Source organism: Microchirus variegatus, assembly GCF_963457635.1.
Source record: "Microchirus variegatus genome assembly, chromosome: 3".
NCBI lineage: Eukaryota > Metazoa > Chordata > Actinopteri > Pleuronectiformes > Soleidae > Microchirus > Microchirus variegatus.
In genome coordinates, this window is record NC_139804.1 from 23,133,376 (window position 1) to 23,158,291 (window position 24,916).

The window sequence follows — 24,916 nt, forward strand, 5'->3', positions numbered from 1 at the left end:
CATTTTACCACAGATCTTTAAATGTCAATGCTTTTATGGTGGTATTCAAGAAGTACCACGTGGTACTAGGCTGTGGTAAGTCAAGAACACTGATGATAGTAATTTCAAACTTATTAAAGGCTCTCAAGAGGGTCCATGGTAGATCAATATAAATCAATAAAAAGAGGATATGGTTACGTACCACATGGTTAATCAAAGACAATGTTGATACATCTTGCCAGTGTTTTCTTAACCTGGAAGATAAGGACATCCTCTTGCACTCATGTAACAAAAAGCATTGAGGATTAGCAAATGGAGACAAATTATTCATGTGCGCAGTAAGCATGGGACATAATTAATAATAACAATGATTATTTCTCCACTGATTACAAAGTTGAATGAGTTCTCACCACAAATTACGTGTCTCCTGGGTGCCATATTTAACTGGCAGTCTGTTCTGTATATATGCTAATGAAAGCATGTCATTAGCATATATACAGTACTGTAGCGACACACTGAATAATTATGAAATTAAGAAAATAGCAGAGCTGGATATGAGCAAACTGACATGTGCATTGAGTCAATAATTATTATGTGTCAAGTTCAACTGCCTCTGTCTTTAAAACCCCTTCTTATCCTGAGGAAGGTTCTGCTGAGCATGCACTTCACACATCTTGACACCTTAGAAGCACATGTTGTCACGTGTTGATTGCAGCATTTACTTATTTGCCCACTGGTTATCTTGAGTTATCTAGCTAGAGGCTACTGGTGTCCTCATTTGTAATTTTTCATATAATCACTGATAACCCTCAGCTCTCATATTCCTCATAGCTGTATGAGCACGCACACACACACATAATGACAGATGCTTGTTGTGTGTGATGCATCTGCAGACTGATTCCTTCAGCTGTGGAGATACCAGCATCGCCAGAGCTAACACCTGACTACACCGATTAGTTTGTTACGTTGCCATCTATGGTGTAGAACCAGAAATACATATTTTGTTTGTGTCCTCCATTCTTGCCACATTAACATAGTATCACTGTTTGTTAAGATCAAGCCCATCCCACCTCCAAGTTCGAACCGATATCCAAATTCAACATAAAAGGTGACTTCCCTTGTATGGATTACATCTGATTTGATTGAGTTCAACATCCAAATTCCTGAGTATTAGGGTCACATGTTAAAATAAATAGATAAATAAATAAATAAAACAGCATGAATTCAAAATTAGTCAGAATTTTTAGATTGAAGTCAGAATTCCAAGAAAAATAGTCAAAAATCTGACTTTAATATCAGAATTCTGATTTAATTTTTGTTTGATTTTGCTGTTTTATTTATTTATTATAACATTATTATAACCTAATACTCTTCCATATGATGCTCATCTATTTTCAGACAAGCAGCGAGTTTCCTTGACAGATGCGTTCCATAAGAAAAGCTTACACCCATCTCTTAACGTTAAATCTATTTACACCAATTATTTCCCAGCCCAGCTACACCGTCAGCTACACCGTCAAATCCCCCAGGTTTAATTAGCAATGATCAGATTCATAATTGTATCTATTTTCCTTCCACAAGGGCATAAAATTGGTAGACTTAGGTACTGGGAAATCTCTCATCAGGGAAATCCATTTCCCTGAACTCAGGACTCAGCAGAGCAAGCAAAGGAAAGTTTTGAAGAGGGAATGTGGAGCAGAGAGTTGAATATTTAAAGTCCCATTCAGGGTTTTAATGATCAAATCAATCTGGAAGCTTCCTTTGCCGACCTTTGACCATATTCTAAGGCATAATACAATTGTTTATATAACTTGAGGGAGGTCACATTGTGGGTAAAATCAATGCCTTCCACACCAAAACCACATGCTGTTGTCTCCCTTGTCATTGTGAGGTGATGTTTAAGTGCTGTTTAACATCCATTAATCAAAACTGAAGACCCTCCAAAGACTGATTTGTATTGATTTAATGTAATTTGCAATAAAAGTGTGATGCTGTTCATCATGTAAATGGCATAGATATTTTATAATATACTGTATGATCAAACCTTTAATAATTTAATTTCAGAGTTCCTACAGATTTTCCATTTCAAAATTCCATACTTTTCAGACTCAAATTCCCAAATTTCGCTGAGGATTTTTCGGTCTATATTGAACATCTGAATACCAATTGTTAGATGCTTATTATGTAAATAAATGGTTTTAAAATACTTCACTCATTTTTCATGAAGCCAGCCCTCGAAAAACTTGCATCGACCCAGGACACTGTCGCGGCCGATAATAGGTGGCTGCCTCGATGACACATAATAAATAAATGAGAATCGCAGTCAGTAACAGAACTCGACACCATTATACAGCCAGCTTGATTAGTTAGTAGTCATCTGCAGGTAGGCTATATTGCGTTAGTAACTTGTTTTGATTTGTATATTATTAATATATTTAATTTTAGAAAGTGAGATAATAGTCTTGAAACAACACAAACATTTTTCCATACTTTTCCCCCCTTTTCCATACTTATCCAGACCTGGAAATTACTCAAATTAAATTACATACTTTTCCATGCTGCGTAGGAACCCTGTAATTTAAAATTTAAAAACAACAACAAAAACAGACCTAGAGTATATCACGAAGGTCAATGTTGCTGCAGCGTTGTTTGGGTTCGTGTTAGCTTTAGACTATATCCTTCAGGTTTTAATACTATTATTTGAATTCCCCCATCCTTCTTTAACCTCATTATTATAACCCCGGGGTCATGCCTTCCTTTTCCATGTGTGTATGTGTTTGCATGTGAGTGTGAGATGGGTTGCAGGTGTGCATATTTAATTGAATGACATGTGTGAGTATAGCTGCGTCTCAACCCAAGATCTAGATCCTCCCAAGTGTGCTGTGCCAATCTCAGCTGACATAGGGCGATAGGCGTGGTACACCCTGGACAGTTCGCCAGTCCATTGCAGGGCCACATAGAGACAAACAACCATCCACTCTCACACTCAAAATTTAGAGTGTCCAATCCCCAAATATGCATGTCTTTGGACTGTGGGAAGAAGCCGGAGAACCCCGGAGTAAACCCACACACACACACAGGGAGAACATGCAAACTCCATGCAGAAAGCCCCTTGTTCCACCGGGGGCTTGAACCCAGGTCTTCTTGCTGCAAAGGCAAGAGTGCTAACTACTACACCAACCGTGTGGCCCCAAAGTTGAAACCTGATTCAAATAAATGGGTCATAATCTCTTTTACAGAGCTTGCTGATTAGCTGGTCATTTGAAGCCGAACAGGGAAACATCTAAAACATGCAGGGCAATTGGTCCCCAGGACCAGAATTAAAAAACTAAACCACAACTCCTTCCTTTCTTCTTCTCCAATAGAATCTGACAGACTACAATGAGGGGTTAAATGCTGCCCTCCATAGTCCAAAGTCCTGAATCACAGTTTTTTCTGGCTCTCGAAAATCTGACTGCTGAGTTAAAAGCCTTAATCATTCAAAACCCACTTGGCACTTAGGCTGCAAGCTGCTCCTCACCTTTTGTGCAGTGTACGGCGTGAACACATTTTTTTTTGAATGATACTTAAAGGAGTTACCATAACAGGGAACAGATGGACGAGAATATCGTAGACCTTCAGCCATCATTCTCTCTCCACACACCCCTACTCCTGTATCACCTCAATAGTTGCCCAATAACTGCACTGCTGAAGCCAATTCAGCACTTTGTCTATCAACAGATTCTTCACTGATGAGATCCAGTCCGCGCCAAAATACTGTGTGTGTGTTCTTCATGGATCATTCAAATGCAGTATCGTTTGCGCACACAAATACATGATTTTTTTTAAGGAGCTGTGCGTCAGGACTGCGTATAGATGAGAGTGACGCATTCGCATCTTTAAAAATATCTCAACATTTAGATGCAGGAGCCGTTCTGTATCTTTTGATATTCAGCGCAAAGGAGTAACCTGGTCTTTGTTTACTCCTTTTTTGCTTTTTCTTGGTGTAGTCAGATTATCAGCTGAACAACCAATGGATGACAAATATATCCTCCCACCTGCACAGCCCTTTTCACACAGATGCATTGTGTACGCTTAAGAGTGACATAAGGAATCATGTTCGTGAGATAGCCTGTGGCTCTGAGGACATGGAGCTTTTTATGAGTGAGAAACGGACGTTTCACCCAGAGACTCAAAAGCTGTGAGGCCTGCACATCTGGTTCAGAGTGAAAGAAGTCCAGCTGATTCTTTCATCAGTGGAGTTTTATACTTCTAATATGGATTATTGGATCAAAGGTGAGGTTGAAACAAACAATAGAAACAGATGAAAAATGGTGGAGTGCCATTTTTTTTATGTTTGAAAGGAAGCTTTAAATCATTGTCACCGCTTTGAAAGCAATCATGTTTTCTGTTAATGAAGTTAGTGTCAATGACTTCATTCCCTTTTTAATGCAAACAAGCAAGTGACTCCTTGTTCCAGCCAACAGTGGTGTATGTGATGGGATGTGCTGCATGACTGATTACATTTAATTAGAAGTCCTAAAAGCTAACACGATCTAGGTATTAGCTGAGAGGTTTTATATCATTATCAGACAGTGTTATTGATTCCTGCCATGGTCCTGTTAATTTAGCTCATTTTACTTCTGTCTCTTGTCTTCCCCCACATCTTCATTTTCACAGGGCTCCATTATTCTCCGTCCCTAGATCATTCAATAGTCCTCAGACAGTTGATATTACACCAAGTTCTTCCACGTCATCATTTATCATTGTTTTGCCTCCTGCTTTGGTGTGTTGTGTTTTTTCCTGATTGGTTCAAGGAAATAATCTATAATCTATAAACTATAATCCTACGGACTCAGATGTTTTCCTAGTTTGGAGAGTTTTTTAGTGTGTATCTGCATCATTACCTTGTTTACGAAGCCCTGAAGGTTCAAAACAAACAGTTCAAAAACTCGGTCCGGTTACGTAAACAGCAGTTCTCCTGAACAGGCACTAGTCCGGGCACATCCGGTTGCGTACATTGAACCGCAGAAGAAGAATAACGTCCGTTGTGGAGGTGTTTCACTTCCAAAAGTGTCTTCTGACTCTGGGTCTGACTCCGGGTCAAAGTCATAAAAGGGACTGCGGCGGGGAGTCATGACGAAACTATTTTTAAACATTGTTAAAACAATGTTTTGATAATGAGTAGCAGTGCATCCACTGTTCCAGAGGGGGGAGCTGCGCTTCTGAGAGCGGGTGTGATGAATATGTCACTTCCGGGTATTGGCCAATCACAAGACAGTTGGGAAGGCTCTACGCTGACTGGCCAATCACAACACACTCTGTCTTCTGGGGGTGAGAGTTCAGTCTGAAATATCACGGCTCAGGAGAGCGTCAGAAAAGACAGATTTCTATCAGCTCGTTTACAGCAACTAGGAGGTTTTTGACCATAAAAACAAGTTAATGTATGTAAGTAGACCTCCATAACTAACATGTGCAACAGGACCACTCTATGTGAGCTTTAAACTATCATGATAACATAAATTATGCGGCAAACCTGCTCTGGAGCTCTTTCAAAAAAGAGCCTCACGACAAACCTAGCCACATGTTATTAGACTTTTGGAGACAGGTCAAGAGATGAAAGTGTGATTAATTCGGATGCAGATTATGTTGCACGCTCCCATGCACATCACGGTCTGTCTGTCTGTGACCAGAGCAGGTTTCACACACTGTCATTCCGCCGCAGCAGTGGAGGCAACCAGTTCACAGCGATGTCCGTGGAAACTACTCCGAAGGTTGATTTACACACACCATCCTCCTGAAGCTCCTTTGCAACCCACCTCCACACGTCTTGTAATTTTTTCATAATCAAGCAATCCACTGCCGTGTTAAATGTTTTGACTGTACGTCATCAACAACACTCTGACTGTGACAAGAACAACACAAACACATTACTCTAAATTATTTTCCCCTGGTAAATAATTTCCTGGTAAAAGTTCCTGGAAATGTTGGTGGAAATTCTGGTCAGGGTTGAGCTGCATGTACTAATACAGCAAAGCATGTCCAGGTTTCAGGACTCTGCAGTCCTGGTGGAAGTTCAGTGAACTCAGCTGTGAGAAGCTACATTATGCTCTCAGCATTGGCACTGTGCATTTAGGTGTGTCCAACAGTAAATTAGTCAGCTGATGTTGAAGGCAGGATGTGCTCGACAAACCCCTTGTGTTTTCAGCAAAAGAGAACCTGTCTGAAGATTGGTGCTCTTAAATCTTTGATCATTGCTGAGGAAGCGCGATCCAGGCAAAGACCAGAGCTATCAATCAAGGCCAATGCTCACAGCTAATGGTTTATTCAAGTTTTCCTGAAATAAAACAGCCGTCTTCATTTAAATCAAGTCTGAGAAACTGCACAGACTGTATCTCACAGCAATTACAGTGATTATCAAGATTAGCAGAATTAGTAAACAAACATTATATTTCAGGCACACTGGTTTTCTGACTGAATACTCTTACAAATCATGCTTTGGACAGTTTACGATAGGGGAAATGTTATGCAAAATCAACTTTTTAATCATTTTTAATACTTATATTCGGGACTCTGGCCAAATAAGTGTAAAAAAAAGATGACTCACTCATGTTTTTGCGGTCCGCCTCAGTCTAAGTACAGGAGATGAAACACGGGATGTTGACATATTGCTACATCACAATGAGACATTCCTGCAATTGTTGTCTCACGGAGCTCTGCTTTGCTCGCCGGTCGCCATCACAGGCTTTCAGCAGTGCTGTCGCTAAATACACCAGACTCCTCTGTTAAATTATGAGATTTTACATATTTCCACCTAATTAGGATTGTTAAGTATTTTTAACTAATCTACAGTTTGGCAGTGTTCGCTTTGTGTTGGACATCTTTCGTATGCCTCTTCCTGACAGCACTCTGACCATCTGTGCACAGCAGGTACTTAAAAAAAAGTACCAGGTAACAGTGGCCGCTCCTGAGCTTTCACAATAGTGATGGGATTAGCAGTTCATTTGAGTGTCCTGAATCACTTGAATCAGTTCATTAAAATTATTTGTTCAAAAGATTCGTTCACCGTATCGTTCAGTGCTTAACCATAAACCATAAAACGTGACTTGAATATGACGATTCTGATTGGACGATGACGGATAATATGATAGAACACTGATAATAACTACCTTTGCTGGCAGAGATGGCTGAAAGGAATATTAATACTAAGGATCTTTGGAATTTCTGGGGGAAAAAAATTCTCTTTCTCCTCCTAGTTGGTAGAGCGTTGCCCAAATCGTCCCTATACACCGTCCGCCCCTGCCAGGTACTATCGCTAATGGAAACGAAAAATAACCATGCCGTGCCAAGGTGAAAAGAACCACGCTACTGTAAAAGGACCTATAGAGTGTCAGCATCTGCAAATTAGTTTTTTTCTTCTCTCCACTGCTGCTAAGTGCTTGCTCATTGTGTTCACTGTTGGGTTTCACTATAATAATTGTTAGGGTTTGACCTTGAGTTACTGTATGACATGAATCAGTGATATACAATTAAAATGTAATTGAATCAAACTACATAGGTGTCCTTAATCTTACAAGAAACCACAGTATTCATACTGTAGCCACCTTCTCTGCATTCTGCTATTATTAACTTCTCTCAATGCAGGCACTCATTTCATGAGGACAAGATCAATTTCTGAGACTTGCTTTATGGCAGGTGTGAATTGGATTGATGTAAAACAAAAGTAGCATGGAGACTTTTCATTGAACCCAAGCCTTGGATGTGAACAGCATCCTAGGAAGAACAAGGAAGGCAGACACAAATCAAATCATCATCTTCAAAACATTTGTATAATCTAAAGACCAATCTCCACCAAGTGGTACAGTTTGGTTCAGTACATTATGTTATGCAGTTATTTGTATTTCAACTGTCAAATGTTTTAGGCTTCAAAGGGGATCTACTACTAAATTCCAATTATAGAAATACCTGTATAATAACAGACATGAACTAGAATTACAAACTTAAAACAATCACATACAACAAGGTGACTTTTTTCATGCTAACATTTGTGGGTTTACTATATTAAATCTGGGTGAAGACGATTAACAACATTCCCTGAGCCAATGGTTGGTCTGACCTGTGACATTTTTTTCAGCCGTTTCACAGATGTAGGTAGGAAATAACAACAACTCTGTAGCTCTTATTGATCATGTCATGTCAGTGACTAATTTGCATCTTTCCTATTTCCCTTTTTGAAATGATCGTTGCGATAATCCAATTGATGAAATAAATGTTTTGCTTTTAGTAGGTAAGGATCACTACAAACATTAATGCTAACAGCTATCCTAAAAGATGCATCTTCGTTTATTAAAGTTGGTGGAGATGCTTTTTTAATCCAAAGCCAGGACTATGTGCAAAAATAAAACACCAGGGAAACCTTTAACGGATCCCTTGCTCCTTGCGACTTCAAAAGCAATTAAGCCTAGTGAAATCAATGGCTGCAGATTCAAAATGCACTTTTAATGACACCTCTAGGTGAAGCTGTTTTGTGGGGCTGTGACAGGAACATCAATAATGATCTATGCAGCAACTTGTCGTCAAGATACTGTCCCCAGATACTGTATCCAGGGTTCCCACACCTCGGTTGACATCAAATTCAAGGAGTTTTCATGGATTTCTCCAGGACCAAATCTCTCACATTCAAGGACCAGATATGCTGACATAGCATAAGGCAGGAGGGCAACTTCAAAGAGCCACGTCCACTATTATTGATTTGCAGCACATTCTGCATCTGGCCAAGTGATTGTCCTTGGGATCTTGGGCAACCCAGTCTTTGTAATTTTCTGTTGTGAGCCAATGATCTTGGAATTTGCATTTCCCATATGACTATGGCAGGCACTTGTACTATACCGTGTTTACTTCGGTTTTGCTCTCCATCACAGTGTGTGGAAGAAAGGAGTTGTGCAGAAATCAGTGACAGCACTTTTTTTTGTGAGCTTGCGTACACGACACTACCTAAGAGCCATTGTAAATCCTTTTTATCGCTGCCGTTTGTCACCAGAGTCCTTTGTCATGAAAAGCAACTTCCCCAGAAGATACACAAACCATCAAAGACATTTTTTTGTATTCTTATGTTGCTGTTTCCATACAAACTGATGTCAATCGTCAGTCTGACAACAGATTGTTCTTAAAATGCCAAGCAACCCCTCCCACTGAAATACTGGGTCACAGACAATTTGCTTTTTATACGAGCCTCAGAAAACACAAAATGTGTGTCTGTGCTGGTCAGACTGTTATTTATAAATAAATGGTAAAAGTCCCACTCGCAATAACATTGAAACAGAAACGCTGTATTGTAAAGCACAGCAGTGATGATGCATTCACTGAATCTGAATACTGAGTGTCCAGATTAAAACGAGTTACAATATACTGACACACTTCTAATCTGCTGCACGTTGTGCCTCAACTCTTTGATTTAAAATATTGAACAGATGTCACACACCGTTGTTGACCAAGCGTCTATGACATAGAACATAACATTTTGTTTAATACACAGTGAAGATGAATATGTTATTATTTCATGGTAATTAAAGCTGCTGTCAGCAACGTCATCTTTTGGCTGGCTATAAATTCCTATCTGCTCCTTAGTATTTCCCTCCCTCTTCTTCATGTCACCTCATGAACATATTTGGATGCATGGGGGGCATTTGTATTACTGATGACCAGCATAACCTCATTAGAAGAGAGGACCACCTCGCTGTGGAGATCTGGCTCCTGAATGGATATAATGCAGTGTGATCCTCAAAATGTGCCTCCCAGATTTACTGTCAGAGCCCTGAAACAGAGAGAAACGTGTGTCACAGAGTGAATGTAAATACAGTAAATAAGGCTGCAACAAAAATGGGAGAGGAGACGAGGTCTAGTGCAAAAAATGGAAAATATGCATCAGTGTTAGTAATCATTTGGTCTATGTGTGTGTGAGTGAATGTGTGTGTGGATGCATAAAACAAAACCAAAACATACAGCCGCGTCGAGGCCCACACTGAGGTGTGTGTGTGAACTGGTGGTGAGAGAGTGAGATGAATGAAAGAAGGTTTTTTTTTCTTACGTAAAATTAAAATATTGTGTGTATATATAGTGTATTGACTTGTTATATTTTTCAAAAAAAAAGACACATTAAACCATTAAACTTGACAGATACTTAAGTGAATTGCATCCGCAACTTAGAAGGATTATTTTCTGCAGCACAGCTAACAGTCATGCCATTTCAATTTAATGCTCACCGTGGCTCATTTCTTGCATGCTGAAATTAGATTTTTCAAACAAATCCAAACCTGAACCAGCTGATAAGGACTCAGAGGAAAGTGCAGATTCGCGTAAGAGTCAAAGAGTGGAGACACGGTATCCTGTCATTTGGCTGATGGATAGTGTTCGACACAGGGCAAAAAGTTACATCCCTCTCCTCAGGAGATGTCACTGGATTGACAGAGCTCTTGCCCTTTAAGCCTTTGTCACTTGTTGACACACTGAGCTTTAGTTTTAAATAAATCTGTTTTTATTTAATATCTGCAGCTCCATTGCCTCAATCCTTATGTATTTCAGTAAAGCTATATGATGCAACTACCTCTGTGGCGGAACAATGTTTTATTTAGTTTCAATAGAACAGGGTCACTGAATCTCTGTGTCACTGTCGCTCTTCTTTTTTTAAATTCACTGAGAAGTGAAACTCCTCGAACAAACCTCATTCACATAAAGCCTATGCATCTGGAAGATACTTTTTTTTCTCTCTTTTTTTACCTTATGCACCGAGGTAAAAAGTGTATATAAGGCAGTTTTTCATGGTTTCCTTCACCATGGTTACTCAAAGTCAAGTCATAGTGAACAATCACTGGTTGAACCGCTGGCTTTGGTGAATAATTTGTGTGGGGATTTTTCTCAGAACTGTGGGATGAGTTATGCTGCAAATGTTTGGTAGAAAATCAGAAACTTTATGTGTCCAGATTTTTACTGGATGCTCTGGGTGACCAGAACAAGTACCGCAGACAACTGTCTTTAGGAAGTTTTATTCCACACACTACTTAATAAACACAAACTAAAACCGACAAAGCGCACAGGTTCTGACGATCACTTATAGTTAAAAGAAAGGAAAATAAAGGTTTGCAAACTGTAAAAAAAAAAAAAAAAGCTTTAATGACAACTGAACTTTGATTGCGAACTGCGTTTGCTCCCTGGACTTAATCATAACATCTATCACATACAGTTTCACCTGCTGGAAAGTTCTACATTATGAATTAGAAAAGACACATGAGGGTCTGAGAATGAGCTCCCTATTTTGAAGCAATTGAGATTCAGCAAGACCAACATATACAGGTGAAATGAATGTTGTAAAACGTAGAATGATAACGTTTCAATATTGTTTTCTACAGGTAATGCCAAGCCAAATAACCACTCCTGGAGATGCCGAAGAGAAGAGATATTCTTGCCATTGTGTTGATTGTGTTACCTTGGACTCTGCTCATCACTGTTTGGCACCAAAGCGCTATCGCTCCATTTGTCGCCATCCGCAAAGGTACGTTTTTTGCTGCACTGCACTTCACAGACAATATCAAGCCTACAGTGGGTCCTTGAACATAACACTGCACTTTGGATTTAGACAACAAACAACTTAATTTACAGGCACTCACTGTCCAAGACCTTCAGCTTTATCGGGTCTCAATAACACTTTCAGTCAAGTTACTATCACACGTGGTTATTTTTTTTATAATATTCCATACCATTCCTATCGAATGGGCAGCTGTGTGTTACTTTCCTTCAGCTAAAAATAATCGTATGCCACATTCACGGTTGGTTCACATGTTATGTTCATGCAGAAAACCGTATGCCCATATTATTTTATCCATTTCGGTTTTGAAACGTTTTACAATGTGAAAATAACGAGTGTTTGATTACCTTCATCAAATATCGTACATTCACACATTTCAACACCAGTCTGAATCAATAATACACACCCATGAGCCTTCCTTTTATCCCCCCAGGGACCACAAACCAGCAGCACAAAATGTCAAGTAGGCTGCAGAGTAAACAAACCCAAATTAGAGTGACAGCAAATCAATAGAGCCAAATAATGTCATGAATGTGCATACCGGGGTTAATTAACCAAACAGGTTTACACAAATGACCCAAGGCAGTTTGGACTAGTGAATAGTTCCAGATTTTGAAAATTAATAATTTGGTGTTGGAGGTTGTATGATCACTAAAAATGTGTATCTGTTTAGCCTGCAATTTCTTTGCTTTACCACACAGGTTAACCTTGATGGTAAAGGTGGCTACAAATAAATGCATAACATCCTTTTATTTTTGAACAGTGATACACAAAGACATTTAAATGCATATACTGTATATTTATACTACAAATATCCTTTCTGCAGTGCTACCTGACCCAGCTATGCCAAGTGGCATCCTTTTGTGCGTGTGCTCTTAAAAGAGAAGCAGGAGGTTTTTGGGCAGCATGCTCACTGGCAGTCTCTGTTGAACATCTGGCCATCAGCATTTCGTGTTAATCTACACGCTGCAGAAAAATCCTCTTTGTGTTGAAGTTGAGAATTGAGCTCAGGCAGAACAATGCCAAAGCTTTTTGTTTCTGGCAAAATTTAAAAATGACTTGTGTTCATTATTCTTTTATCATCTTCGATTCATTGTGAACAAACAGGGCCAACGTATCGCAGGGATTTCTGTCATGTTTATAAATGTGGATGCGTAAATGAAGGTATACTGTTTTGGAATCAGTTCAATAAATCACTTGTGTCAGCAGCCACAAACAAAACATGATGGCAGGGCAAATGTGACTGTCCATGATATGTCTACTTATCTTTTTTCACTAATTTAACGTGATGGGTTAGTGGGTTACATCACCCACAGGAACACCACCAGTTTCCAGTGCTTTATAAACACATGGAGTACCATGTTCATCATATGCAACACAACCTCATCCACTCCATTTCATTTTTAACGGCTCCTGACCTGCTCTTTGCCTTGTTTCAGTGCTGTTCATTGTGATTATAGGCTCTGCAGGTGTTCAGTTCTTCTGCAAACAAGAATGTAATCCAACATTTTAAGTGAGCCCTTAAATAATAACAGTAAATTGTTTTACAGCCTGAACCATAATCTGACTTTATGCAAACACAAGCCTTTTGCCAAGAAAAAACATGATGTGTACAAAAGCGTTCAAACTGCAGGACCCAGCTTGTAGCAATCATAGCAATTGTATACATGCCAAAGCACCTGTAGAGCAAAATGCAACACTATGTTTAACTTGGGAACGTGACACAGCATGCAGTAATGGATGCAGGGCAATGTGTTGTGGATCTCAATATAAAAAAGGCATATCTGCTGGATCCAAATTTCCTGTCTTCATAAAGAAACACCCAAAGACAACAGTGGTGAAATCAGGGCTCCTCTCACCTCTCCTCCTCATTGCGTTGTCTCTCTGTCCATCGGCTTTGTGATCCTCTCACGGTGCTTTCACTTTTTGCAGCGTGTCACCTGCTAGTAAAAGAGATCTTTATCATTCCAGAGAGGCTTACAATCCACCACCACCAGCTCTCAGGTACACTTTACCCCTATTGGGTTTAAGTCCCCTGAGACAAATATACAATGGACAGCAGAAGTTTGCACTAATACCTTACATGTGCTCTTATCTCTGCAGATGATAGAGCCGAGGGCAGGGGGGAGGCAGGCGGCCAGGCGCAGGACTCCAAAGAATACTGTGCCTCTGATAAGTACATAGTGGAGGTGGTGAGGACAGAGTATGTGTATACACGGCCTCCGCCCTGGTCTGATGTGCTACCTACCATCCACATCATTACCCCCACATACAGCCGACCTGTGCAGAAGGCAGAGTTGACGCGGCTAGCAAACACCTTCCTCCATGTACCCAACCTGCACTGGATCCTGGTGGAGGATTCGCAAAGGAGAACGCCTCTTGTTACACGGCTCCTTCGAGAAACTGGGCTTAACTACACTCACCTCAATGTAGAGACGCCCAGAAACTATCAGCTGCGGGGTGACATTCGTGACCCCAGAATCCCCAGAGGGACCATGCAAAGGAATCTGGCCCTCCGGTGGCTGAGGGAGACCTTTAACGCCAACAACAGTCAACCTGGAATCGTCTACTTTGCTGATGATGACAATACTTACAGCCTGGAGCTGTTTGAGGAGGTTAGTACTGATGTGCAACTTCACTGCTGCTGCTGCTGCTCTGTCATTCATAATCATTTCATACTCAACTCACACTGATTTTAATGGACATGTGCATGTAACAGAACAGTGGCAAATTAAATAGTACATACTGTCTATTAGGGATCATTTTACTAGCACAGGTCCCACAGCCATTTAGAGTGGATGCACAAGTACGTTGAGAACTGTTTCAACTCTCCAAGCGGCAGTGGAAGCATCTGCATCTAGTTTAATTTTAGTCGGATTAATGTGTCTATATATGACATTAAGGAAACCAAATTTATTGTCTTAGTCCGACTTTTAAAATGCACGTAAATGCACTGACTATGTTCACAAATGGAAGTACTGACTCGATGCTTGCCATTATCCAGTTGCCTCCGAACATGACAGGCCAAGACCGAATTACACTTTCATGTTTTTGCCATCTGTGCTCTACAGTTAAAAAATGTCCAAGCTCTGCCTGCCTTTTAAATGCCACATCCATGATGCCCACTTGAGCTTTAAAAAAAAGCAAATTAGTGCAAACAGTGAGTAATTAAGAGAGCCTCGAACCAATTCCATTTGAGACACTGAAAACTGGCAGACTGACAGACAGACATAGATAGATAGATAGATAGATAGATAGATAGATAGATAGATAGATAGATAGATAGATAGATAGATAGATAGATAGATAGATAGATAGATAGATAGATAGATAGATAGATAGATAGATAGATAGATAGACCATTTTCTGCCACATACTGCAGACATTGGTGTCAGATTATATAAAGGAGGTTGATACAATAAATTCTGATATTTGAAGCATTTCTTAGCTCTTAACAAGCAGAGTCAGTGATGTGAAGCTGGTGTGAGGTTTGGGCATGTAATCAGTACATCTCAGGCCATTCATCTTGACATAAGTTGAATTACCTGAGAGGACACGGTCTGGGTCCTCGGCATATTAGCCTTGTTGCCTTGTTAGTAGTGCAGACAGGGTCTGTAGTAAATGGAGCACCAGGTATTGACAGGGTCCGTCGTTACCTTTCTCTGGGAATCAGCTGAATTGCTCCGTCTCCCCTAAGACCCTCCATCACCTCCAACAGGCCTATTTATGTGTCAGAATGAAGGCCCAGAGGGAAGAAAGTGCACAAGAGAGATAGACAGAAGGAGGTAAGCGTATAAGATACAGAAAAGGAATGAGGAAAAAAAGGAAAACTCAACAGACAGAAAGCAAACAGTAAGAATTCAGTAGTTTATTGACATCATCGTGAATATTCGAGTGTCTGAACAGCTACAATACAGGTAGCCATATCAGTCACTCGTACACTGCTCCATGCACTAAAAAATAGCTTGAATATGTTGTCCTTGCTAATCTAAAGTGAGATATTGCTCTGATTTTGAGAGTACAGCTTACAGCTTGTGATCATTTATATAAGTTGACAGTTTGCTGTGAACAGTCTGCATCACTTTCTTTGAACAGACAAACAACTGCCTCAGGGGAAGAACAGATAAAGTATACATCTAATGTAGTTTTCTAATACATATAATCCTCATAGACATTAGATTACATTTTACCGAAATAACAATGAAAAAATGTGCCCAGCTTTATTCAAATTGACAAAATCTGTTCTACATTTTTTTCAGCTGACATACAAATTAAGCCTAAAAATAGGTGGCAAAAAACATATAATTGTTGACCAAGCTCATCTTTCTGCAGCAGCGAGGAAGCAGCAGTTAGTACACCAGGACAGTACACTTCAGATCAATTCACTCAGTAGTCTGCAGGAGCAAAAATGTCCCGACTGAAACAGTTGTAATTATAGCAATGTCCATTACATCTGGTGACTGCAAATGTTGGCAAAGGAGGATGTTGCTGTTGCCAGATCGTAGTCTTACAATCAAGGAACAACAGTGACTATGGAATTGTGATAATGTCACATTTTTTTCCATCCATTCCCCACATTGGAGAGTCCAGTGTGTAGAAATTGGGGACATCCAACTGTCATCACAACTTCACAGAACCAACATGACATGCTGTTGCTTGACCAAAAATTCAAATGTCTGACAAAAACTTTTATTCTCTAATTCCAGAGGCGTAAAACAAAAATGACTTGCAAATTATATGGCAAGATATATTATACATTTCTTACATAATCAATTTGAAATAGTATTGAAGTATAGAAGTATTGTGCTTGTAATGGGTTCTAAGATAGATTTCTAATTAAAGGAATTGTAAATAATTGTAAGTAATCAGCCCGGTACATGTTGTTTGGACACATAGTATTTTCCACAGAACTTCTCCACACCCTTAAAGTCTGATGAATGCTCCTGAATGCCTGCTTCTGTTTCACTCTAAGAAACTTTTAAAGTAATTACTTCATGCTGCTCCTCTCAAACCTAGACACATCCTCTCTGTGAGCATAGTTTAATCAAAAAGAAAGGCACGCCTGAACATACTGAAACAGCAAATAAACAACAAAAAAATTCACGGAATCACATGTTTAATTTCATCTGCTGGCTGTCAGCAAAAGAGAGATGTGTGCTGCTTTACTCAGGTTGCTGTATTCTAGTATTGGGGTTGCAAAGGGGGCAGAACATTCCCAGTAAATTTCCAGAAACTTTCCATGGAAGCACTAAACATTTCAAATAGGAAACTTACCATTGGAATTATAGTTATTTATCTGTCTTTATAATTGCTTTGTTGGGCAGCATGAGTATTTTTTTGTTGCAGTACCACATGCAGTGGCCTCAATAACCCTGTAGTAAGGAGAATGCTATGTGCCTGTTATTGAGGTAGAGTGTTTGTTGTTTTAGTCAATTGGTATTTACCCAACCTTCAATTTTGAAAATGTCCAGTTTATTCCTTTTAACTCCCATGGAAAGTTTCCAATTCCATATTCAGTATACATGGGAAAGTGACAAGACATTTCCTGTGAAAAAGGTAATTATTGCTTCCTTTTAGTTTTTTTGTCCTTTAAAGGGACACTATGTAATATTTATGGGTCTATTTAACCCAAAATCCACTTTTTTATACATATTATGTGCTCCTGCATTGTCTAGTCCCTGTATAATATTTTTTGTTTCATTTTCGTAGTGTTTCAAAAAGTCATGTAAAATAACATGGTCGCGGGCCGCGGTTGCATAGCCACTGTTAGCAGCGAGACGCCATGTTTCTACCGGAGCCTGTAAGGACAAACGCGAGAGAACAAATCAAGCGTCGCTTTACTTGTAGCGGAAGTCCCGCCTCCTCTCTCTCCGCTTCGTCTGCTACGGCCGCGGTAGCTCGCCCTCTCCCTCACCTCACGAACCTCATCTGCTGACACGGAGAAAGACGACGAGGACGACATTTGACCGGCTGCGGACACCGTAGCGCTCAGGGAAGGGAGGGGGTGAGCAGAGGAGCAGTTCTTTGTTGTAAATTTCAGCCTCTCCTCTAGATGTCACTATAAACTACTTACTTCACCTTTAAGTCAAACCTCTGTGTGAAAGGAAACAGGTGAACAGGTGACACTGGAGTAAATGGTGGATAGATTCAGACATGGTGTGGCAAACAATTCAGACAATTTGGATGAGGCTGGTGAGAGAAGCTCCAAAGGCTGTAACAGCTGTTTACTCTTAACCCATTGACTTCATGTTGATGAAACATTACCACAATATCACATGTGGGACATGGAGCGAAAAAAATACAAACACAGATAAGAGTCGGCTGAAAAATACAGCAGCACAATCTCATCGACACAAGCATAAAAGCACTTGATCTCTCTTCCATTAACACCCAGTGGTCATTAACACCTATGATCCAGCCAAATCTTTCCTGGATGCCTGGCCCAGTGTTATTAGCAGCCAGCCTCATGCTGTTCTAACTCTGCTACTCTCTGATCCCCCCCCAAACTGACCACACAGCAGCTTATCGGATCAAGCACCAATCCAACAATGCAGCTCAGGTGCAAAGGGTTATTTGATTCATTTGGGCAAGATACGTGCTCTGAACAACACGCAAACAAGGATAGGCTGCACACTGATTTTCTGGATGCACACCTACTTATGTATGCACGTCCTCCACCAAGCTGGTTACTGTACATGCACTTGCACACACCTTTATTCGAAAAAAACAAAAAATCTTCCACCAGTGACACACAAGCATCATTATTTCTGTTGCACGGAATTCGATTGAACGGCTGCTGTTTCTAAACCGTACTCTTCCCTCATTATAAAGCCTACCTTTTATGACTGCCGAGGCTCTTGCAAATGGCACTCACTGAGAAGCAGACAAAGAGAAGGGAGGCAAGATTGTTTGATGCTGGAAGATTAAAGGACGAAGAAGGAAAAAGAGAGGGATGGCAGAGCTCTACCTTGAAAATATCTCAGCCAACTAGCGACCGCAGCCGCTTGCTCTAATGGCTTTGCTCCTTCAAACCCTCTTGGCACCGTGTCCGTGTTTACTCCCTTTAATAATGGTTGTGTGCAATTAGCTCATTGTAGGGCAGCTGTATAATAGTTTGTGTGTGTATGCGAGTGTGCGAGGGAGAGGTCTGCCGTCATCGAGTGCGTCAGCTGCACGGCACAGCGGCTCGGTCAATATTCACCATCTTTCAGAATGAAAAATAGCAGCAGCTCTAAAAACCCTCTGTCCACACTCTGCTGTAACAATGGCTGCTGATGCTCAAATGCTGCGTCTGACTGTCGTGTACACTTTTTCAGATGACTAATCTGCTCTCTTGCCTCCTCCATTTCTCTTCTTGACTCTCCCCTCGCTAGATAAGAACGACGAGGAAAGTTTCGGTGTGGCCTGTGGCCTTTGTGGGTGGCTTGCGGTATGAGTCCCCCAAGGTCAATGCAGCTGGAAAGGTCTACGGCTGGAAGACGGTGTTCGACCCCCATCGGCCCTTTGCCATTGACATGGCTGGCTTTGCCATCAACCTGAGACTCATCCTCATCAAGCCACAGGCATATTTTAAGCTTCGTGGGGTGAAGGGAGGCTACCAGGAGAGTAGTTTGCTCCGGGAACTTGTCACACTCAATGACCTGGAGCCTAAAGCAGCAAATTGCACTAAGGTAATGTACTCTTTTATGATTATCCAGGCAGTTTGATTGGAGGAGCACTGTTTGTGGGAATACTAAAACTGATTTTGAAGGAATACAACCTGCTGCAGCCAATAAAGGAAAGCACAATATAGCACAAAATATTTAATTACAAGTCCTAAATATAGTGATATAATCAACAATGCAAATAGCAGATACTGCAGAGGGCATTATTAGATTATACTAATGATGGAGGCTCAACACTGACCCATTTTAGCCCATGTGAAGCTTGATTTAATGATAAAGTTAAGCGGAATTTCAGCGAGCACCAAATCTCAGGGTACCAAAGGGTTTCATCTTCAAAGAGTTAATTATTTCATCATTAAAAAGTAATTAACTGTGTCAGAAACAAGCAAAACAAAGTTGGATAATTTGGGTCCCAGACAGTTTTTAGGTTAGGAACTGTCTAGATGAGGTGCTGGAAAACAAACTTACAACACGCCACAGTTACAATCTGCTTTTTGAAACAGTAATTTGAAAACTTATGGGTAAAGAAAATACAGTGGAATTTGATCCAGCGTCCATTGTGTGCTACTAATAAACAAAAACATGAAACAGCAGATGGTGTCGTAAAACAAACAATCGCACATCGGCGGCAGGAGACACCTAAATTTCAACTTAAACTCTTTCTTCTACAAAATTCACCCACTTTCAATGACCCATTTCTACTTTTTTTTTTTTCAAATTCAAATTCAAATTCAAATTCAAGGATTTCAATGACCCATGGGAACCCTGTGTGCAACTCTTTTTTATAATCCATCAATTCTAATGCCAGCTTGACTATTAACCTCCCACACCTGAGCAGAGTGGGAGTGGGCTCCCCTGGCACATCTCAAACACACCCTATGTGTAATTCATGAACACTGCTACTATGAGATGAAAGAAGGGAGGTTTGAAATGCAGAGAGGAGATGGGGAAATGAGCTCATCACTTTCTTTCCCCTCCCCCTGTTCCCTTCACTATTCATTTTCCTGGGTGTTTTTTTGTCTGCACTCTGTGGCTGAACCAACAGCCTGAAAGCTTGATTAAACAATAGCATTCCCAGAAGATCTCCGAAAAGAACTACAGTGCTACTGCAAAAGCCTGAAGTTCATACTTTAACATGCTTGTCATTCGAAGGAAGCCATTAATCATGTCTTCAGGAGAGCTGTGTGACATCCCATAATGCAGTGTTCATGTTCAGCTGTCTATATGTCTTTCAGTGAGAATTTTGCAATACTTTTTTATTTATGTGAAGTAGATTTATTATTTTATATTAAAAATAGCACTGCACTGCACGGTTGAGTTGTAGCGATTCACATTACACATTGCTTCATATTTTAGATATGGATCATACATTGGATCACCGGTAAAGAGATGTATATCTTGTCAACCTCTGTGATGGAGATGCACATTTCCACTCTAGAAATAGACTCTAAAGAAAGGTTAAATATATTCTGTTGGATCATGAGGAAGAGTGAGCGCTCAAAGGAAGAGAAGACTGAATGAGCGCATTAATAGAACAGCATGTACTAACACTGCTGTCTGTTTTCTCACCAGATACTTGTTTGGCACACAAGAACGGAGAAACCGGTCCTTGTGAATGAGGGGAAAATAGGATTCACAGACCCCAATGTGGAGATCTGACCATTTTCTCTCAAACCACGGTAAATATTTATATTCGAATGTGTTTGTAATACCTTCTTTTGCTGCAGTTATTTAAATGCCAGCAATTAAATGAAGTGATTCAGCAGAAATGAAGGCTTGGAACAGTTTCTTAGAATTTGTTAACTCTCTCTGTTGCAGGTGGTGAGCTTTGGATTTGCAGAGAAAGAAAATGCCAGAGTCTCGTGATGTGCAACCAGTGCTCATGTCTTAATCACCAAGAGTAAAAAGGAAGTGGGGGCCTTTTATGGGGGATTTAATCCTCTACAATGAATATATATATGTATCATACTAAAGCACAGATAAGTAAGAGGTGGCGGGGTTTCTATGTCAGGACTAAGGTGCAGAGGACATAATGGACGCCATTTATAGGGAGTCTGTGCTGATGGTCATGACCTGCATCTTAGGCTGAAGACAACCAACAAAAGAGACAGCACAACATGAACGACAAACAACCAGCGGATTTCACCAAACAAGCAGGTTAAAAAAGAAAAAAACTAAGGAAATTAAACAGATTTTGTTTGGCTCTGCTCATGGTACAGAAGAGAAATTCATCTTCAATGTTAGGACATGGCCTACATAAGTCTGGATTTTAAAAAAAATAACGGGGAAAGGAAAGAATGTTCTTTTGATAACTATTAAATGTTTGCTTTTATTTAACTTAATGGGACTGGGTCTTTTGCAAGCACTTGACTTACTTGTTAGTTCAATACTACTGACTTTTACGTACATTTCCTCTTGGTTTTATCATCGCTCATTTGGTAGTGTCATCATCAACCCATGCATTTAAGCCACCTGTACACATGGAGAGAGACAAACGTACATATGAAACAACAAAATCCTCTCAGCAAAAATAAAACACACAACTGCCTGTGCTTTGATGGACTATGGCCATTATTGGTTAAATTATTGGAATTGGAAAGTATTTTCCCGCAATTAAAATCTTAAATTTAAACATGCATGTATATTCAGACATAACGTCATACATTTACAGACAAAAACACATTTCACTGGGCATATAGACTATTAGCGATAGAACTACACATTTATTTGGACAAAAACATGTGGAAAATAAGATAAACATCGTCATTTTTTTAAACTAACAATGGCCAGTGCATCATCGTACTTTTGTAGCAACAAACGTGTAAATAGTAATTTAAAAAGAGAACGATCAGAGGAGTAATGACAATTTTCGACCAAACCATTGTGATGTCTTTATATGTTACAACAAAAAAAACCTGTCCCTATTCTCTCACTGGTGAATTCCTCACAATTATATACACTGTGCACAGGTTCACTGTCGGTTCAAAGCATGGAAAGAGTAATAGCACATTACCACTTTCATTCGGTAAAACAAAGTCATAAAGGAAAACCGAGAACATCAGCAACACGAGAGGCTCACGAACACTGACCTATTCTTCATGTTAGCTTCTAATACTCTGACATTGTGGGGATACAGTTCGTGAGTGAACATTTCCCCTCGTCTATGCACGCTCATTTACTGCATGCACAAGAGCCACAGGTTAACAAGGGTCAGCTCTGTGCAGGAATAATCGTGTGCAAGATGGTGCAGCATCTGAGCCCAACATTTATTTTGTACATACATAATATGTCAGTCCCTCTCGTCTCTGAAATAATACACTTAAAATCAAAGATTTAGACTCTCGGGCTACATCTGCTGACCATTCGTATCAGCTTTCAAAAGCTGGAGTGAGTAATCAATAATAGATTTAAATACTGTATGAATGGCCCATAGAATTAGTGTTAACATAATAAATTGGGGACAATACATGCAGCTCTGAGGTAACAGCAGGCTAAAGAAAAGCACAATTCAAGTATGAATCAGATTTTCTTTGTTAATGATGTAGTAGCTACATCATGTTCAGTATCATGGACTGGGATTTTCTGGGTTATTCTCATAATAGCATCCCTTTGTTTTACACAAACTGGGACTCAACTGCAGCTCCAACAGGAGACACCGGTGGCTACGATGCACCTAAACGCTGCAACAAAGATATTCTGCACCGCATAATAGAATCTCTTCTCGACTTGATAAATCATTCATCTAGTGCAATACACAAGGTGGCTCTTATCTAACATTGCCTGGCAGAAGAAACTGGAGATAATTCAACAGTGAGCCTATGTACTAGTTCCAAATCTCTAGTCCCCCGCATACCTTCAACACACCCTGCCGCAGTATGAAAACTGACAAAGACATTAAAAGCCTATGATAATACACACACACACTCAGACAATGTATATTTTATCTCTAGTCAAGCTGGCTGTTCTCACTCACCGTCTATTATTACACTGCACAAGGTTTGGCCAGAGAGATCACAGATCAACTTTGGACTTATTCTCTTCTTCGACATGTCTCTCTTTATTTATAGAAACTTAAATTTAATATATTTATGTATTTATTTCAAGGGTGGACGTGCAATTCCTAAAATCGAAAAAACTGCTCTCAGCCTGTGCACACGTTATACTGTACAAACGGATTATCATAAAGATCGATAAAAGGTTAGTGTTTATAGCAACAGGCAGATACACACACACACATACAGTCATAGCACTGCTGTAATCCAAGTTCTGCTTCAAAAGATCTGCTTTTAATATATATGAATAATGAATTCACCTAAATTGTTTTTTCACTGAAACAAATTTGAGTTGGGATTTACAATGGAAAATAGTGTGTAAACATCTTAAAGTGAATGTGTTCTTTTTAAAAAAGCTCCACACACTTCTCCCCCCATGGATGTTGCAGTGCATTTCCAGGTCATCTAAATTCCTGCTCTCATCTAATGCCTACTTTGGTGATGCAGACAAACAAACAGTGTGTCAATTACAGAACATGTTTGGATTGGTTAAATCTGAATCTGTGATGACACGTTCTGTGTCCCAAAAGCAGCATTTACTAGAGCGTGAATATCAATTCTATATCAAGCAATATCCAATGTTCACAAATAAATGTACCAAACATCCACTACAGCAGTACATCATATCCAGCTTTGAATTTATGTTAATTATCATTACCCTCTGAGGGCTTCTCTCTAAGGCACAATAGACTTAACACACACACACACACACACACACACGTCTTCTCTTTTCCTTCTCTTATCCCCCACCGTCACCCTCCAGCCTCATGTGATTCACATTTTATGCATGTGACTGTTAAGGTTGTTTATTTGCCACAGCATTTCTGTCTCAGAGAAAGATGTTAGTTGAATCAAGAAAAATAAACAATTGAGGAAAAAAAACCATGTGGTCAAGAGTTTTCTGTTCAGTGTGTTAGGATGTGCATTAGTCGCCTGTGATTCAACGCTTAGTTAAAGGAATTAGTGACATCTAATGGTGAGACTGCAGAGTGTGAACAAACCGAGTACTCATCTACTCATCCTTGCCTTTACCCAAGCACGACAGTAAACAACAGTGACCTTTACACACCAGAAAGGATCTTTCTCTTCTTCGTTTGCATAGAAAGGTTGTGTTCCAAGGCATGAAATGTATGCTCTGATTGTTTTTTTTTTTCATTTAGGCAGCTCTACAAACATAACAGCACAACATGGAAGTCTCCATAGAGCACAGCCTGTTCTTTAAGTGCATAAAATAAAAGGCTGTGCATGTAAAGTGTGTATAAATCTATAGCAACATACTTACGTGTTGTATATTCAATATCTGCCACAAAAACCGCCCTAAATGTTACACACTGGATGAAAACCTATTGTATATGATGGGAACTAGTTTACTTCAGCAACGTTTAATCTTCACCGAGCAAACAATTACAGGCCGACTCTGAATTGCTTCAAACAGCTGGTGCAACACACTCCAGGACGCCGAGCTGACAACCTATCAATTTGTAGATTACCCACACATACAGTACAAAGTCATTAACTTAAAGTGACTACTTCTGAAATGCGACAGCACAGCTTCAGTGTTGCATCAGTCTTCAAAGAAAATGAGTGTGACAGCATCCAGGCCGGTTAGTATGACAGATGAGTTTAAGAAAAAAAAAAGATCTTCAAAAACAGCTTGCTTA

The 24,916-nt window shown here is 39.9% G+C and overlaps 1 protein-coding gene across 2 annotated transcripts in view; it reads left to right on the top strand.

Annotated features, from left to right (window-relative positions):
• b3gat1a (beta-1,3-glucuronyltransferase 1 (glucuronosyltransferase P) a) overlaps positions 1-23,987 on the top strand; it is a 61,238-nt gene extending 37,251 nt beyond the window's left edge. For both annotated transcript variants that reach the window (XM_083886310.1, XM_083886311.1), the window contains 6 exons: positions 11,364-11,506; positions 13,472-13,543; positions 13,643-14,154; positions 18,913-19,209; positions 20,776-20,882; positions 21,022-23,987. In XM_083886310.1, coding sequence (XP_083742436.1) covers positions 11,395-11,506; positions 13,472-13,543; positions 13,643-14,154; positions 18,913-19,209; positions 20,776-20,862 — 1,080 coding nt within the window. In that variant the 5' untranslated portion in view covers positions 11,364-11,394 and the 3' untranslated portion in view covers positions 20,863-20,882; positions 21,022-23,987. The remainder of the gene's footprint in view (positions 1-11,363; positions 11,507-13,471; positions 13,544-13,642; positions 14,155-18,912; positions 19,210-20,775; positions 20,883-21,021) is intronic.
• The last annotated feature ends 929 nt before the right edge of the window (positions 23,988-24,916 follow it).